The sequence below is a fragment of the Homalodisca vitripennis genome, chromosome 2 (assembly GCF_021130785.1).
Source record: "Homalodisca vitripennis isolate AUS2020 chromosome 2, UT_GWSS_2.1, whole genome shotgun sequence".
NCBI classification, from domain to species: domain Eukaryota; kingdom Metazoa; phylum Arthropoda; class Insecta; order Hemiptera; family Cicadellidae; genus Homalodisca; species Homalodisca vitripennis.
Genome location: NC_060208.1, coordinates 179,452,831 through 179,471,244, shown reverse-complemented (window position 1 = coordinate 179,471,244; position 18,414 = coordinate 179,452,831). Strand labels below are relative to the sequence as shown.

The window sequence follows — 18,414 nt, the reverse complement described above, 5'->3', positions numbered from 1 at the left end:
TTTCCCCTAAATTTCACGTACTTTTGTTAATGAAACTGTGGTTGGTAAACTTGGTTACCAAAAATGTTGTGCCAGGTGGTTTCTGAAAATCCTACAGAAGACCACAAAAAACAGGAGACTTGCTGCAGCAGTGACATTTTTGCAAGACAGAAACCAAATTGTCAATCTTATTGTAACCAATGACGAGACTTGGGTAAACCACATCAATTGTAAAACAAAACAGCAGTCGATGGAATATGGACACACGTATTTGCTCAAGAAACCGAGAGTGTCTGCAAATGCTGTCAGCAAGAAAAATCATGGCTACTTTGTTTAGGGATGCTCAGGGAGTGATTCTCATTGATTTTCTTGAACATGGCCAAACCGTCAACTCAGAGAGGTATTGCCAAACACTCGGGGCAAGCTCAGCTAGAAAGTCTTTTTTCACCACAACAGAGATAGAGCTCTTGGATGGGAAATGTTCAATCATCCGCCATACAACTAGAATTTGGCCCTGAGTGACTACCACCTGTTCCCAGAGATGAAGACTTAATTCGTTATGTAGTGATTTGACACTGATGCTGAACTGCGCTGATTGGTATTGTAAGGGATATAAAATTATTAGATGATCAAAATTCATGACTAAAGTGAAACCACCGTCCCACCATAGGAAAAGAAGTATAGAAATACAAAATATACTATGAAGCATACCGACTGTCTGATCACACGGTGGTATCCCATGAGCGGATATCGACTTCCGCTCCCGTGCAGCTGCTAGACAACAGGATGTGATCATCATTTTAACAGTTCCCACTAAACATGCTGATACCAAAATATTGGTACTCACCAATCACCAGCGGAGATTCAGAGTAGGTGTGGTCCAGGAGACGGATGTGGATGCTCAAAACACAAACTATGGAGCGGAGTTAGGGATAGTCCTCTAAACTTTGCAGAAGACACAGGAGTAAACAAAGATGTGGTGTGTGCAGGAGTATGATTTGTGTGCAGGAAAAATACTTTAGGCGTAAAAGTGTCTTATGTCAGTGCCCAATAATTATGTAAGTTAAGAATTTTGTATCTAAATATTAAGAAAATAACATTAGGTAATATCAGAGTTTAATCAATTAATATTAAAATTTTTTATTTCAGTTTTCAAAGTATTTATATTTAATGTAGCAATCAATTTAAAGATTATTTACACGGATCAAATTAATAGTTTGTTATAGAAAACATATGTTTAAAATTTCCTTGTAAGATGTGTAAATTATTCTTAATTTGCATAAGAAATTTATACCAGTTAATTTTGTACAGATAAAATGTAACTGTTTATAAATATTCAAAGATAACATTTTCTTCTTGCATAGTTTGATCATTGTAATTGTTTAGATATTTAAATAGAAAAATCTCTCCTCGAGTAGTTTGTAAAGTATAATTGTTTGAAGTATTAAAAGAGAGACATTTCTTCATGCTTAAAATGTTTATGGAATTTATCTGAAAATTAAGGATTTGAAGCGTAATATTCAAGTACAGATTTTATCATTAGAATCATTGGAATCTTACTCGTTATTAGAAACGATTATACAAAATTTGTTGAAGATCAATAATACATTTTTATATGTAATAAGATACTTCTGATTTTAAATAATGTTAAAACTATTGCAAAGAAATTAGATTTTGAAATAAAAGGAAAATATGTGTTACTTCATGTGATTGTGTTGAGTGCCGATCAAACTTACTAATAAATCATTTCACACTATAGCAAAGCAGATATACAGGGTGACCATTAAGTCTTAGGACGACTTTATAACTTTTAAACGACAAGAGATATCGCAACCAAATTCTGTATACCGTTACTGGGAATCGTAAGCTACTTTTCTGTGTCGGATTTCACCTTTGGGGGACGGCCCGTCGGGGGTCATAAGAAAATCTTTAATGACAGCCTATGTTGAGTTGTACATCATTTTAAAGGTCTAGTTGAACTGAAAACAATGCCGCAAACCGGACTTCAAAAGGTTGATCCAGTCGGAAGAAATCGCTGTTCAAAGTTTCGAAATGTTTAATACCATAATTACACAAGAAATAACACTAATACTGTAGCTGTTAGAAGTTAAGGGGAATACTTACTGAAAGTCTTTCAAAGTAGGTGTTCAAAAACTACCATCGGTCGTCTGGAAATGTGCTAACCGGTTGTAAAAGCCGGCTACTGCATTTTGGATGTATTTTCGTGGAATAGCTTGAGCTTCATGTGATATCCTATGTTTGAGTTCGTTCAGATCTGTAGGCTGAGTTCGATACACTTTGTCCTTGATGTAGCCCCATAGGAAGTAGTCAAGCGGAGTTAGGTCAGGGGAACGAGCCGGCCACTTAATCGCACCACGTCTTCCTAATGGTCCTATAATTGAATTACGTACAATACCTGCCCATATGTTTAATTTTTGGGGATTTTGTGTGTTACACTCACTCATCCAGTGTAGGTTAACATTATCCCAATACTGGCAGTTATGCCTGTTAACATGGCCATTCAACATAAAAGTCGACTCAATACAATACCGTCTAAAAGTATTGGGTTTTGGTCAATTTTATTCATCATAATTTCACTGAATTCCATCCGGCGATCAAAATCATCTTCGCTTAGTTCCTGCAACAGGGTAACACGGTATGCTTTGAAACCAGACTTCTTTAATAATTTGTGAACTGATTCACGACCTATTGCATGAGATTGTGCTGCTGATCTAATTGTTTCGTTTGGATTTTCAATGAAAGACTGTCTAATGAGCCGTCTTCGTCTGTCACAGTACTTGGTCGTCCAGATCTGGCTCGATCCTTAACACTACCAGTGTCTACAAAGCGAGCAACTGTGTACTGTGCTGTGGATTTAGAAATAGGAGCTCTATCAGGAAAAGTAGCATTGAATAAATGTGTTACTTCTGCAAAAGGTCTTACGTTATCACCTCAGTCGCGTATCATTAAGAGTGTAATTCTTTCACGCTCACTAAGCAACATCTCTTAAAACTTATAACTTACAGTAACAGGATATGGCTGCAAAAAGTACTGTAGCTTAAGTGGAACTGATAAGTGAACTGATAGACAAATAACAGCCATTATGGGGAGTTCCAGTGGATGGGAAACCTTGACCTAGAGGCACTGCTTTCACTTTTTATTGTACTTCTTAATGCAGCAGGTTTTTCTAATTACACGTAGCACATTGTCAGACGGCCGAAAGGAAACATTTTTAACATCTAATTTTAAATGAGTTCACTAAGTATTCCCCTTAACTTCTAACAGCTACAGTATTAGTTATTTCTTATGTAATAATGGTATTAAACATTTTTAAAACTTTGAACAGCGATTTCTTCCGAGTGAATCAACCGTTTGAAGTCCGGTTTGCAGCATTGTTTTCAGTTCAACTAGACCTTTAAAATGATGTACAACTCAACATAGGCTGTCATTAAAGATTTTCTTATGACCCCCGACGGGCCGTCCCCCAAAGGTGAAATACGACTACCATGTACACAGAAAAGTAGATTACAATTTCCAGTAACAGTATACAAATTTTGGTTATGGTATCTCTTGTCGTTTAAAAGTTATAAAGTCGTCCTAAGACTTAATGGTCACCCTGTATATACATATTGGTTCATAATCTAACTCTACATGGTAAATTCACTGCAGTCTCTAATGTTACCACCAACCTTACAGTATTTGATTTTTTACCATAAAAACTTTTATCAAAGATCGGACTTCACAACTGGCGAGATTATAAACTGCATTGCTCATTTTAAGACTTCACTGTATACAAAGTACAATAGGCATGGTGCACGATCTACCATGGCTGGTTGCGTGCTGAGTGTGGGAACACTCTAAGATGGTGCTGCTAGTCCTACCCATTGCCGCACCATGTTAAAACGACTGTTACTTTGTTGACAGCCCTCGTAGATGTAGACCTATTGGTTACTACATGTGGACTTAACTATGTTGTGGTGTATGTGAGTGTATTTCTTTTGTATTTGTTAATTTTAGTTTATACATGTTATAATATAATATGTTTGTGAATGCTACACTCAACTGGTATGTTTTGAAAATTATACCGGTCTCAGGGAGCTTTGGTATGATTTCTCCGTTTTACTAGGCACCGTTTTAGAAATCATATGTGTTAAGTTATTAAGTAATCCGTTTTGACCACGTACAATATAGAAATAGCTTTGTTGAAAGTTTCTGGAGACATTAATTTTGGGTCACGTGAATCTAATACAGAATACAGTTCTAGTTCATTTTTTAAAACATTACAATTATAAATTATAACTTTTTACATCAGAATTAAATGCTTCTGGTACTGTTTATAATATCCATCTATAAGAAAAAATTCTTTTCTAATTGACAATTTATGTATTTTGACTGTTCGTCAAAAACAAGTTTTTTTTTTTAATTTTGTTTTTACTTTTTGTAACAACTGATCCTATTACCTAATGTTAAGCTCAATTTGACATGAAAATATCTGTTTTTTTTCTTGCAAGGCTATATTTTTTTTAAATGTCTTGATGGTATTTATTTTCACCCTGTAAAACTGGTTAGTGTGTTTTAACACCATTAAAGCCAAGCTCTATTTCGGGGTATAGCACAGAGTATCCCAAACTTAGTTTTTTAACCTATTGTATTCATTTTGTATTATAATTGCAGAACATAATCACTTTAGTGAAAAATTCTTTTTTTTTATGTAACTCTGGTGTCATTGGGTCTACACTAACCAAAAATATGCGTTGAAACTCTTGAAATAATACATACAGGTGCATATAGTTATAGTATTGCTTTAGAGGATCATTTTTGTAGATGAAATGTTACTTTTTACATAAAAGTACTATGATACCATCTGTATTAATGGTGTTGACATGCAACAATACTTACCAAATAATTACAGTGAAACAAGTGAGAGAGACTGGTGGGAATCAAGTTAAGTAATCATAACAGCTGACTAGAAATTAAGTAAAACTTTGTAAACATAAAAAATATGAATAATTTGAAAACTGATTTCCGGACACCAAGGTCAATTTGGTATTATTAGAGATAAAATAAATATTCAATAAAGAAATAATTACAATTTATTATTAAATATTATAAAAGTCTGCTGCTTAAAAATACCCCTGTACGTGATGCGACGGAAGCATAACCGGGACTGAATGTGTTAAAAAGGTAGGTTCTTTGAATGTTACGAGATGATGTTAAGCATTCTATTTTTTTAGGTTATGCATCCAAAAGAAAGAACACATTAAAATGCTAGCACGCTTAGAAGGCATGAAAGCTGCCCATGACAAGCTTGAAGAAATCTCCAGGGAATTGAAGAGCACTACTCAGAAACCAACTTTATCAGAACTTAGGTAATTATTTTCCACTTGCTGTTCTTGGGGTTTTGTATTATAGGCTAATGCATTATTTATTTGTAATTATTTATATATACATACAGTAAAACCTGTTGTATCCGGCCTGAGTTGGTGATGGTGTAGGCCAGATATTGTTAAAGCCAAATATAGAATCTTTTGCACTATCAATGGTGCGGTTACATTTTAAAACCACTATGTAATTACAAAAATATTGAACACTGCGCTGGAAATGTTTCCCATGAAATTTTATAAATTTATTATACAAAACGTTTACACAATTGAAACTAAAAAATAAACTATTGCAAAGGCTATTCTTTATTATTTTTTTTATCATGCATGCACAATAAAATATAATTTTAAAGTGTATAATTATAAATGTATTTGTTTTAAATGAAATATTCAATATGTACAACATTTCAAATTTATATTTTATATAACTGAATTCAAGTGGAGCATTGATAAAGTTTGACATGACTCATAACAAATGTGACGACATTTTAAATACTACATTCAGGCAAACCTATTCACTACCAATCGTTTTCAATTTTCTAGAAAATGTCCTTTTCATGAATTATTATTCGTTTTCTTATAGGCTACTTCAACTTTTTACCAGCCTAAATGATGGTTTGGATTAAATTAAAGTAATTTATATCATTTTATTCAAAAAAGTTTTTGTGGTTGAGTTTTATAAATATCTAATTTATCATATACCACAGTAAGTTTTTCTGTGGGTAAAATATGCATCCAGTAATTACTACATAATTGTTATAAGAATTAACAACCTACAGACACAGTACTGAGAGAATCAGTGTTACTGAGATTTGACATTGTGAAGTGTTACATAAAACTGAAGCAAGATGTTTTGAGAATTGATATCTGCTTTAGTATTCAGATATGGATCTCAAAAGTATATAGATATTACAGGCGACTGTAATAAAAGACAGACTCATAATGGCTTAGTGTATCCATGGTGTATTATGGTATTTTTTGTGTTTACTTATTTCTTGGTGTTAAATTACACGTTTGACACACAAATGTAGCATTGTGACACACAACACGATAAGTGTCATGTTCTTTCATTTGTTAACTTTAACATACATTAGCTCTATAAATTTCACATTATTAACATTTATATAATTTTTTAAAGAAATGTTCACAATGGCCTGTGGTACAAAATTATGTCTGATTTCCTGTGATATTTCTGTTGTATATTTTAACCCTAATTTGGTTCTTTTAACAGGGACGGACTCTTAGATTTTGAAGAGAACAGCATCGATTTGAACGAGAGTTTTGACAGAAACATTGGTGAAGTTAATGAAACTTGTGCATTATGGGCAGAACACCTAACCCTGAGACCTATACATGACCTGTTGACTACAAGAATAGAACATTTTAAGTTTGTAAACAACAAGGTACGTATACAGTTTATTAAAACTTATGATTAATTTTCTATTATGGTATATAGCACTCTCAACAACAGTGTAAAATTAATACTTAATGTGAAATTTTCTACGCTACAAAGCACTGTCTTCTATTTTATTCTGTTCATAAGATTGTTAACACAGATGACAGATTTTAGGATTATGAAATCTCAAAAGATCGAGTTCTTCTTAATTTTGTATTTGTTTCAGAAATATAATTTTGGTATTGAAGACATTTTTAGTACTTTCACAAAATTTTATTACAAAAACGCTTTTGCCAGTTAGGCTAGCGTCATCAGTTATCTGAGTTCCTGATAACTGACAATGCCCTAACTGGCAAAAGTGCTTTTGTAATAACATTTTGTGAAAGTACTAAAAATATTTTCAATACTAAAACCATATCACTTCCATTAAGTATACAATGCAGAAAACATAAGTTTACCATTAATAAAATATATTAACGTTTTTATAAACACTTGAGCATTTTCCTTTGAATTCGGCTACATAGTCATTTTCAATGGAACGCTAAGTGACAGACCTTGAAAGCAGTCTTCAATTAGTGTTTATTTATCATCTATTTTGTCCGGTTTATACTGCATAATAACCCTGTTAACACATGTTAAAATGAAACTTCTCAATCGAATTTGTTGACTGAAGGTTTCCACTTACATAAGAGTTCAGATATAGGTATATAATACTATGCTTGATTTTATGTAGATAGTATTCATTTATATTTGTGCTGGGTGACTTAACAATTCAGCAATAAAGAGCTTATGTTAGAATTTCGAAAGAAGCGGAAATTCAAATCAGCAAGACAGAATTTGTCTTCATATTTTTACTTTTTTTCAGATCACTATAACTTATTTACATCATACTTTGTGAATTTGTATATGAATATAAAAATACATGTTGAGCTTATGTCTCAATAATTATCATGGGTAGAGGTAGTTTTAAATATGTTTTAATGCACGTTATATTGTAATACAAATATTTACCTATACATTTTTAAAGCATATATCAAGCTTATTTTATTTATTAAAAAAACAAAAGGTGCAGGATAATATTTTTAGTTTTTTAAATATATTGTAGCCACTTCCTGAAACTCTTTATTTAAATTGTGTGGTATTATTGGGTAACCTCCAAAGGATTAAAACTTGTTGCCTTAGACCTTCCTACCACCACTCTCACATATGCCATGATTTTTTTTTCATTTCCAGATGGATGAGCTTATAAGTGCACTCAAGATGAAGAAGATAGCAGATGAGACACTCCGTGAGATGATAGAGTGGGAGGTAGAGCAGATACAGGTAGCCATAGAGACCTACTTGTCAGTACAGAAGATGTTGAAGGAGTGGTTGGAGTCCACCATGAGACGGCTGGATGTGATGGCAGTCAACGTTCGAGACTACGCTGACCACTGTTCTTTGCCAGTGGATGAGCGCAGTAAGTCTATACCCTAATCTGATTTTTATTCTTAACTTTTATATTAACTAAATCTGTTGTGTAGTGAGTGGTATTATTTAGTTTGTCCCAATGATTACCGTAAGTCCCTGTTTGTTCTTGTTCAAAATTCCCTGATAAAATAATGATGTTTCAATGTTTGTGTGTATAGATCTGGTGTACACATGATTATAGAAAGTACAAGAAAACATTTTGCTGTAGATTTACTTCTCATACACATCTAAAGAAGAAAAAAAAACAAATAACAGCGTATTTTATCTGAAAATTTCTTTTATAAAGTATACAAGTTCATTTACTTTACTTTCTGGGATTTTGTTGTCCTCCTTTTACACCTCTATTATCTTTAGTGTTGTCTTTCTACGTTTAGTCAGAACAGTGTTTATCCTTTTTGTTGTTATAACCAAGGTATACACAGACATATACTACAACAGACCTTTACTTGATTAAAAAAATAACTCCTCGTAAAACTATTTTTGTCACTACTTTTGGCACACTTACGATGAATGTGTTCACCTTTTATTGTAGAGGTAAACACTCTTACCTGTAATTTTGATGAGTCTTAATTGATTGATACCCATATTTAATAACTGGAGTCCTCTTTGAAGGCTCATAATTGTCTACGAACAAATTTAGATCATTCCAACTAATTCTATATTTGAAAAATATTTCAGTATTACAACAATATAACCAGTGGTTTCCCTCCAATGCAATAACTGATTACACTATTTAGCTGATTTTTTTCAATAAAAATGGTTTAGCAACAAAGAAACAACCAGATTGTATTTAACAACAAACAGATGAGGCCTACATATGGATAAATTAACATTAAAAAATATTATTATAAATAAGCTAAGTTACAAAAATCAAAATTATTTAATTTATGCAATTAATGCAACAGTAAATGAGTTTAGTTTCTTAAACAATCTAAATTTTATTTTGCAACAAGGACCCAACATCAGCTTGGTTCCTTGTTCAAACATTCAATTATGACTGTTAAAATGTGGATTGGTCGAAGTGGTTTTTTGGTTCTATGTTGCAAAATGTTAAATCTCTCTTGCTTTGTGTTGGTTGGTTCAGACAGCTGTATTAGCAAAACTGGATTCAGCAGGGCAATATGAATATTACGTTCAGATTGTGCGTTTTACTCTATGGAATCAAATCACCTCAAAACGAACCAAATTGAGAGTTGGTTCCTTTTTGCATAATACTGTCCAATTGCAAACAGCATAGATCAGCCGTTTTATGGGAAAGACAGCTGATGACTTAATATTAGTATAGAAAAAAATAAATACATTCAGCGGACATCAAATATTTGACACTACACTATCCTTAGGTAAGCCTGAAATGTGGGTATTTAAATTCCTTTGCATCATAAAACACAAAAGTCATAAGGAGCTACCGATTATTCACTTTGTGTTGTTGGCTATTTACTGAGAGCCTTAATGTGAACCATGTCTTCTCACAGTAAATCTACTTTAAATAATTTATTTTTATTCAATATAAATAATTTAGATGTCATTAGATTTGTGATAAAATGTTATTCTTTGTAAGATAATATCATAATGATTTTTCTATAACTAGTATTGTCATAAACATTTGAGGCAAGTTTGGTATAATTTAATTTATTAGTTTTTAAGATATTAATTTTTTATAGGAAAAACACATACAGATAGGCAGACGGAAAACTAAACATCAGAGGGAGACTCATATTCATTTGGTGAAATGAGTTTGTCTTGACCTGAGCAATAATGTGGTATACCTTTGTCCAGAGAGTTACAGGACACCCTGTATGTATACATACATATGAGAGGGTATCCCAGAACTCTCAATCAATAATTTCAGGTATTATTCCTAGACCAAAGGCGAACCAAAATTTCATATTTAAATTTTTGTAAAATGAATAATTACACAAATAGTTGCCATTTAGTTTTTTTTCACCTATTTTTAATTACGAACTGCTTGTAATAAGTTTCAATTTGGTATATAGCTTTATAATCTAAAGGCCTAAGTACAGAAAATTTTCAATTTTTAAGAAACTTTATTTTTTGAAGAAACTTCCTACAAATTTTAAGTGTAATATATTAAAAATTACATATGATAAAAAAGTCAATTATTACATTTTAGGAAAATCAGTTAATAAATAATGGATTTAATGCGCTTTTAAAAATCCAAGTACTAAACAATGTCCACTGTGATTATGTGACAGCACTGTTTGTGAGTAACAGCAATAAGCTGTTTTCATTGTAGCGACTCTAATCAGCTAATTATAACACTACATAGTTGAACTGTAGTCATAAGAGTTCACATATCATTTCCAAAAGTGTGCCATATCATTTTTTTTTTTTTTTTTAGTAATAATGTGTCCTTATCTATTCTAGGATTTAGGTTTATTTTGCTTAAAACATAATAAAATAAAAAGGTTTATAACCTACATAAATAGTAAGTTTATTTACATAGGAATTCTAATTAATTTACAAAAGTGTTTATAACAGAGTATAAAATAATTTTGAATTAAAGACGATTTTGATCCGCTGCTGAATAAACGGTTTCAGTCCAATATTTAACACCCTGTGTTCAATATTCCTATAGCCAGTTTGATTGCACATGTTGAGCCATGTCAGTAGAATAGGCCCCATATGTACAAATTTGATTTTATACTTTTTAATTTAAAAAACACTTAGGGATTTACTGGCACCCTATAGTAAGTATTTGGTTACTTTTAATTTTGTAATGCCATGCCTTATAAAAGGAAATTGTTTTGTTTCAGGTAAACTAGTAAAGTGGCTAGCCCAGATAACAGGATCAGACAAAAAATGTGTACCCGAAACAGTTATGAATCTTACTGAGTACTGTCAAAGTCGCCACCAGGCGTTGTCAGATCAAAGCAACCAACAGTTGCAGACCATCATGTCTGTGTAAGTTTAAATTGATTTTATATTTTTTTTCATGATATTTGTCTGAGATAAAATATTTGTTTCTTCCTTGAAAACAAAAAAACAATATGAATATGTTATATCAAAAATGTATTAACTTGATAAAAGAGTGAAAATCCTAAATTTTATATGATTTGTTATAGTAATTATTTTTTTTAATACTTTTTAGAACCCTGTGTTAAATTTACAAGTGCTCAGTTTTGTTGAGATTACAGGCTGCGTGGTTAACAAAAATGTCTCATATTTGGATGTTTTGATGTTCGATAGCCTTGGTTACAATCGATGTATTGTGTGTATTTAGTATTTTGATAGTCTGTGGCCTTAAATTAATAACGAAGCTTGTAGGTAATTTAGCCTAGCATCAATGCTGGACGATCTGTATTTGTTTACATTTATGTAATTGTAACCTGTTTCTAGGTTATAATTACATTATTTATTTGTTATTATGTTTTATTATACTCAAGTTGAGGGAAAAAATAGGTACTTCTGCAAGAAATGTGAAGAGTCATTCAACTTGATTAGGTGCTTTTTTGTTTTGTCATAAATTGCGTACATATAGTTTTGAAGTAAATGTGTGATATTTTCAAGAACCAAATGAAATATTTTATGCTAAAATATAGTGTATTGCAAATTAATAAGGCAGTGTGTCACTTAGTAAACATTTTTTTTAAGTAAGTATTACAGGATATATTTTGTTATTTCCTGAAAAATAAATATCAATAATAAGTTTAGTCTGATTTAACAGCCCTTGCTTTCCAAAATGTGTATAAGAATAAACTCTGCCAATACTATTACAGGTGAGTTTATTATTCTAGTTAGTAACATTACATTTTCTTGACACTGTCTAAGGGACTTGACCCCTACTTAATGCTCTTTGTCAACGGTAGTGTACGCAACACTACATTTTCTTGACATTACTAATAGCTTGATCTCTACTTAATGTTTTGCTTGGCTTTTCAGGGAACACAAAATGAAAGACTTCTACTCAAAGGAAGTGCTTGATCGTGAGGTTCAGAACAGATTCAATCCAAAGTTGTTGACAAATATTCAGAAGACACTTGAGGAGATGTCCAATGAAATAACAGAACTCACTGAACATTGTCAATCCAGGCAGGTGAGTATAAAGATAAATTAAATACAGTAGATCCTTAATAGTAAGAGTCTCAAGGGTATATTGAAAACATTTTAGAGATGTAGCCTCTAAAAGTGTTTTATAAATATGTATAACACAATATGAATAAACCTTTAACACTTTTTAAACTTTTATTTTTCTTTCGATGTACATTTCGAAATCTGTGATTTCATCTTCAGGTACAAAATAAGGTACCATTTGATATCATTTTATAAACAAGGATATCAATTGGCATTCAAAACATCGAACAACCTTGGACTTTTCATTAAAAACAAAAGCAATTCAACAATAGTGGAGTATACAAATTAAATTGCAACGATTGTCAATCCCACTATATTGGACAAACCGGCCGATCCTTCAAAATTAGATTTAATGAGCACATAAAGGCATTGAAAACATCATCAAATTCAAAATATGCAGACCATTTAACCCTTTCACTGCCAACGTCCTGTTTTAAAAGGACGTTGTAAAACTATACCTAAACTGCCAACGACCTTAAAACCCAGGACGTCGGTAATCTACGCCTAAACTGCCAGCGTCCTTTTTTTCCGGACGTTCGTGAAAAATAATTAATTAATAATATAGAAGTTCACATAATTGTCTTTTATTTGTGTTTACTGTGTTCAGAATGAAGCACAGAATACGTAACACAACATGTTGTAAAGTAATATTCTATTAACAGATGATTTACATCAGCTGGTATAGTTGGCATATTGTGCGCTAGTAGCGCTGAGTGCAAACATCAGCATGGTCACCGAGTGAGCTTTGGTTATCGTGTTTGTATACATTTGAATCAGAGTAATTAATGTGGTTTATTTGTTGTTTACGAGTGTAATGTGATAATATATTAAATATGAAGAGGTCTCGATCTCCCGTAAGTGAGGGAACTATCAGAAATCATTATTGAAGAAGACTATTTAAGTGACAGTTTTGTCAGTGACATTTTCCAACCTCGGCCATTCTCTTCAGACAGCAGTTCTGATGTTGATGATACGGATGTAGACCCCGATTTCGATCCCAATGAAGCTGGAACATCATCAGGTAATCGTGGACTTGGGCTAACCCATTAATTTCAGTCGGTATATTTCTGATTCCGATTCTGATGGCAGTGACAATGACGTCCCAATTAGAAATAGGCAACATATGCAATCTAGGCCTAGGCTACCCGCTCAACCTATTGGCCCAAATGAGTCAGAAATGCCCCCTAATGAAGAAATAAACACTTCTAGTGAATCAGAGGATGAAATGGGATGGATTGAGGTGTACGGAAGCTAATGATCATTTGCATAGACCAGACCAAACTTTTAGTTTTTCATGAACTTCCAGGCCCAAAACATTGCCCTGAAAAAGACACCCCCATGCTCTTATTTCAAACTGTTTTTCACGGCTTCTCTAATTGACATAATAGTTCAGTACACTAATAAGTATGCCAGAGAATTTATTGAAGCTAACCGTGACAAGCTAAAAAGGCACAGCCGAGCACAAGTCTGGAGATCAGTTACTCCGTCAGAAATATATGCCTTTATTATCGTTTTGATAAATATGGGAATTAAAAACATGCCTAGTATTGAGTCCTATTGGTGGACCTCTCAAAGTCAAATCATTCCCTGGTTCTCCCGTATGTTCACCAGAAACCGCTTTCAGGCAATTTTGCAATTTTTCCACCTTGTTGACACAAGAAACCTGCCTAAACCAAATGAAAATGGATATGATCCCTGTACTAGGTTCAAAACCTTTAGTTGATCACATGAATCGTGTTTCAAAACTTCACTTCACACCTGGTCAAAATATATCAGTGGATGAGAGTACATGATTGCCACAAAATCCCATTCACAAACTTTTACAATACATGCCCAAGAAACACCATCGCTGGGGTGTGAAGTTGTGGATGCTGTGCGAAGCAGCATCACACTACTGTGTTAGTTTATTTGTTTTACCAGAGAGCTGAAGGTGAATACAAGAGTTTGATAACCAGAGGTTTGGGGTTTTCAGTTGTAGACACTCTCATGAAAAAAGCTAATCTTTATGAAAAAGGTTACCACATTTATATAGATAACTTTTTTTCGTGTCTACTAAAACAGGCAAAATAATTTATACAAGAAAGGTACATATGTAACAGATACACTACGTCACAACCGAAAAGGCATTCCTGAACAAAATGAAGACAAAATTTTCAGTTGGTGAAACTAAGTACATAAGGAGAAATCCTCTGATTCTACTGGGTTACCGTGAAAAAAAGAGCCAAAAAAAGCAGGTATTACTACTATCAACCAGTGGCAAAGCTGAGTCCGTAACAAAATCCAAGAGAAGAGGTAACAAAGTACATATTTCTACAAAGCCTTCCATTATAAGAGCATATAACTCATTTATGGGGAGGAGTTGATGGTGCAGACCAGATGCTGTACCAGTACCAAGGATGACCGAAATAAATATGAAGTTCTGGAAGAAAGTAGCCCTCAACTTGTTTGGTAGAATGATGCTCAATGCATACTTACTGTATAAAGTAAACACGACAAAGCCTTTAAGCCATTTAGATTTTATAGCATCAGTTGTAGAGGAAATGGGCAGGGAGTGGATACAAGAGCAGGAAAGCAGACATGGACCCAGACTCGGCCCTAATCCTGAGAGGTACTCCAACCCAACCGAGGTGGTGGTGATGCAGATTCAAGCAAGTTTTTTGAAAAAAATTGAAAACAATAAAGAAAAAAACTGCTGTGTGTGTAGTGCTGCCAGTACAAAGGCGGGGTGGTAAGAGGAAAAAGTCTACCTACCAGTGTACAAAGTGCAAGAAGGGATTGCACACTAAGTGCTTTCCCATTTCACTCGTGCTAAATTTGCTAACATGGATTCTTTTGTAAATATGACAAGAATGATTGTAAATAGCCTAAGAAAATATTCTAAGAACTATTTTTAAGTTGAAAAGAATAATAAAACAGTTTAGAATAGTTGAATAAGACAATAACTTGGTGAAGCAGTTGTTACAGTGTGGTTTTTCAGATTGCCTTTAAATTTTGTGAGTTTGTAATAAGTCATAAAAACACTCATAAAAACTATAATTTTAAAGATATTTACATAATTTCTTTTTTAAATTGCTTAAAATAGTATTGAGCTTCAAAATAAAACACTTTAATTTATATTGAATGAAGTTTACAAAATATAATCTCAAGTCAAACTAAAAAAAAAAAAAAAAATTATATATAAAAGGTAAGTACATATTTTGTATCAAAAATATTATAAGTTCCTGAATTGTACATTTAGATATTGTATTAAATACTACATTTCTTGAGGAAAAAAACAAAGCATTATTATTTAGCTTTCCAATGGACTATAAATAGCAAAGCTATGAATTTTTATGTGAAACATTGCAAAATGTCCAAAATCGGCCTGGCAGTTTGGGTACATGCCCATGATGAACAGCCTGGCAGGTTGGGGCGCATGTAGTAACAAAATTGTCTGGCAGTAAAAAGGGTTAAATAACACCGGCCATACATACACTAACATCGAAAACAATCTTGAAATTTTACACACAAGCAAAAAAAGTCGCTTATTATCTACTTTAGAACATTTTGAAATTTACAAAAGTGCCAAAATTAATCATAATATATTATTAAATGACAAAGATTTTCGAACAAAAAATTTATTATTTGATAGACTTTTAAACAATATACATTGATCTCACATAAAATTAAATACAACAAATTTAGCCACCAAGGTAGTAAAAAACACATGACAAATTGTTTTTAATTATTTATTTTATAATTAACTTAACCTTATTTTGTACCTGAAGATGAAATCACAGATTTCGAAATGTACATCGAAAGAAAAATAAAAGTTTAACCCTAGAACTGTTAATCGACAAAATGTTGTCAGTCAAACATTTCCTCGTATAATTACTTTTTACAATATACTCCGGTAACGTATCGATATAATTCATGCACCATTGGATTCGGGAAGAAAAATGCTAGGGAACAGATGAGTTTTATTCCTCTTTGTATTATGGTTATGACGTAGCAAGCTTGTCATTTTGAACGTAAAAGAAAACAACGCAGTTTGTTGTGACTGCCATATTGCCGCTGCCGTTCTGTATCACTTTCGTGCCGAGCTGTGGATATTTGTAAGTTTTAATAGTTTTACACGTGTTTTAGTGTCGTATTTAATGTGTAGTGTGTTGTTTGATGTCGTAGTAGTGTAAACATATATATATTTTTAGAATAAATCAATTTCTATTTGCTGAAATATGTTTGAGAAATTACCGGCTTTGTGTAGGCTATGGCAAAATGACTTGGCTAAAATTCATTTCACATAGTTTGTTATTGTTTTCACTTACTAAATGTTATATATAGCACTCTTTTAGCTCTGAAGTAACTATTTATTTTTGGTAAATAGATAGTTTTCACAATAAAATATATATTTCCTGTAATTTCTTTGGTTATATATAATAACTGTTTGGGTTATTCTATAATTTTTCCATATATTTAGTTATATTTATAGTTTTCTAACTACATAATATTTCCTATTACTTATAAACCATAAATTTATACATTTTGATATAGTACAAGCTTTAGAAACGATTTTATATTTTGCTGAATGAAAATTTTTTGCAAAATTTTTGAATAATGGCAAAATGCAACTTTTTTTTACTTTTCAAAAAACAATTTATGGTAATTATTTCATTAGTACTGTATATTCTATTTTATTCTAAGTAAGAAAATATGCAATATAACATGTATTCATAGATAAATGTATTAGCAAAACTTGTTTTACCAAAGTCTTACATGTACACCTGATTTTCAGAATTTATTCGCATCGCTGCTTTTTTGTTCTATAGCTTTATGATTCTTTCATAAATGTGTATAATGTTTATGTTTTTCTGAAACTAGATAAAATTTGACACAGAATGGCTATCTCACTTTTAAATATATCTCACTATAACTTCATTTGCTAGGTATGGTCCCCCCAAATTTAAGAAATATTTTTTGTAAATTTTATATTTGATTAAAAAAAGTGTTTATTAAAAAAATTTGTATGGTTAATTTTACAATATAGTATAATTCTACGTTTAATCCTGAACACAAAAATATATACTTTTATTTATATTGCTTTTATTTTATATTTTTAATAATTTTTTTTTTAAAACCTTGCGCGAAGCTCCAAAACAGCCCGACACTACAGGATGAAATGACCGCCAGTTCTAGGGTTAAAAAGTGTTAAAGGTTTATTCATATTGTGTTATACATATTGAAAACATTCTTGTAATTGAGGGAGTCATCTAGTTGACATTCATGCTGGTAATGGGCAAATCCATAATTTTCTAATCTCAAATCCGATTCCGAATCTTAAAAAATCGATTCTCAAACATTGAATCCTAATAAAATAAATCAAACTTAAAATTATAATTAATACATGAAATTAAAGAGAAAATGCCAATTTGGGGCTTAGCAGTTGAGACAAAAGTTTTCACTGGTTGTAGCGTTAAATTTATCTTTGTTCAGAATGTGTCTAAACATCTGTGCCAACCAGTCTGTTCATATTTATAGAATTGCCATTTTGCATTTCTGATTTAATTTGTGATAAACAAATTTTCTTAGTCATTCAATAATGTTGTGTAACTTTAAATTGTACGCACAAACTGAATAAATTAGTTAATTCGTGGCTGCAATATTTTCATAATACTAAAGAAACCAAATAACTTTTCAGGTAAATGACAAAGAATTTGAAGAGAAGAAGGAAGTCCAAGATATGTTGAATAAACTTATTCAGTCTTCACAATGATACAGGATTTTTGTCAATTATATTATATTATATTATGTAACAGTACTGTAATAATAACAACTTATTGGATAATTTTTGTTTATTAAAATATACTTTTTTTGTTTATATTTGCGAGTAATGTTAATTACCTGATGTATCTTTTTAGATAATTTGATTAAGATTCAAAAATACCAAACAAGTTATCTTAAATTTAAAACAATTCTGTTGTATTACAAAAGTATTTGCTACATAGTGTCATTATTAGACAATTTTTTTGAGGCAATTACAAGATTTACTTGGAATCCCATTGTAACAATTTCTTATGCTGGAGTCACAAATGTTAAATGTACAAGTAGATATAAAAA

General features: G+C 31.9%; 1 protein-coding gene across 2 annotated transcripts in view; it reads left to right on the top strand.

The window, feature by feature from the left end:
- Positions 1-18,177, top strand: part of LOC124355108 (sporulation-specific protein 15-like) — a 36,934-nt gene extending 18,757 nt beyond the window's left edge. For both annotated transcript variants that reach the window (XM_046806064.1, XM_046806063.1), the window contains exons 8-13: positions 5,214-5,348; positions 6,592-6,763; positions 7,990-8,215; positions 11,001-11,148; positions 12,127-12,280; positions 17,996-18,177. In XM_046806064.1, the coding sequence (XP_046662020.1) occupies positions 5,214-5,348; positions 6,592-6,763; positions 7,990-8,215; positions 11,001-11,148; positions 12,127-12,280; positions 17,996-18,070 (910 nt within the window). In that variant the 3' untranslated portion in view covers positions 18,071-18,177. The remainder of the gene's footprint in view (positions 1-5,213; positions 5,349-6,591; positions 6,764-7,989; positions 8,216-11,000; positions 11,149-12,126; positions 12,281-17,995) is intronic.
- The last annotated feature ends 237 nt before the right edge of the window (positions 18,178-18,414 follow it).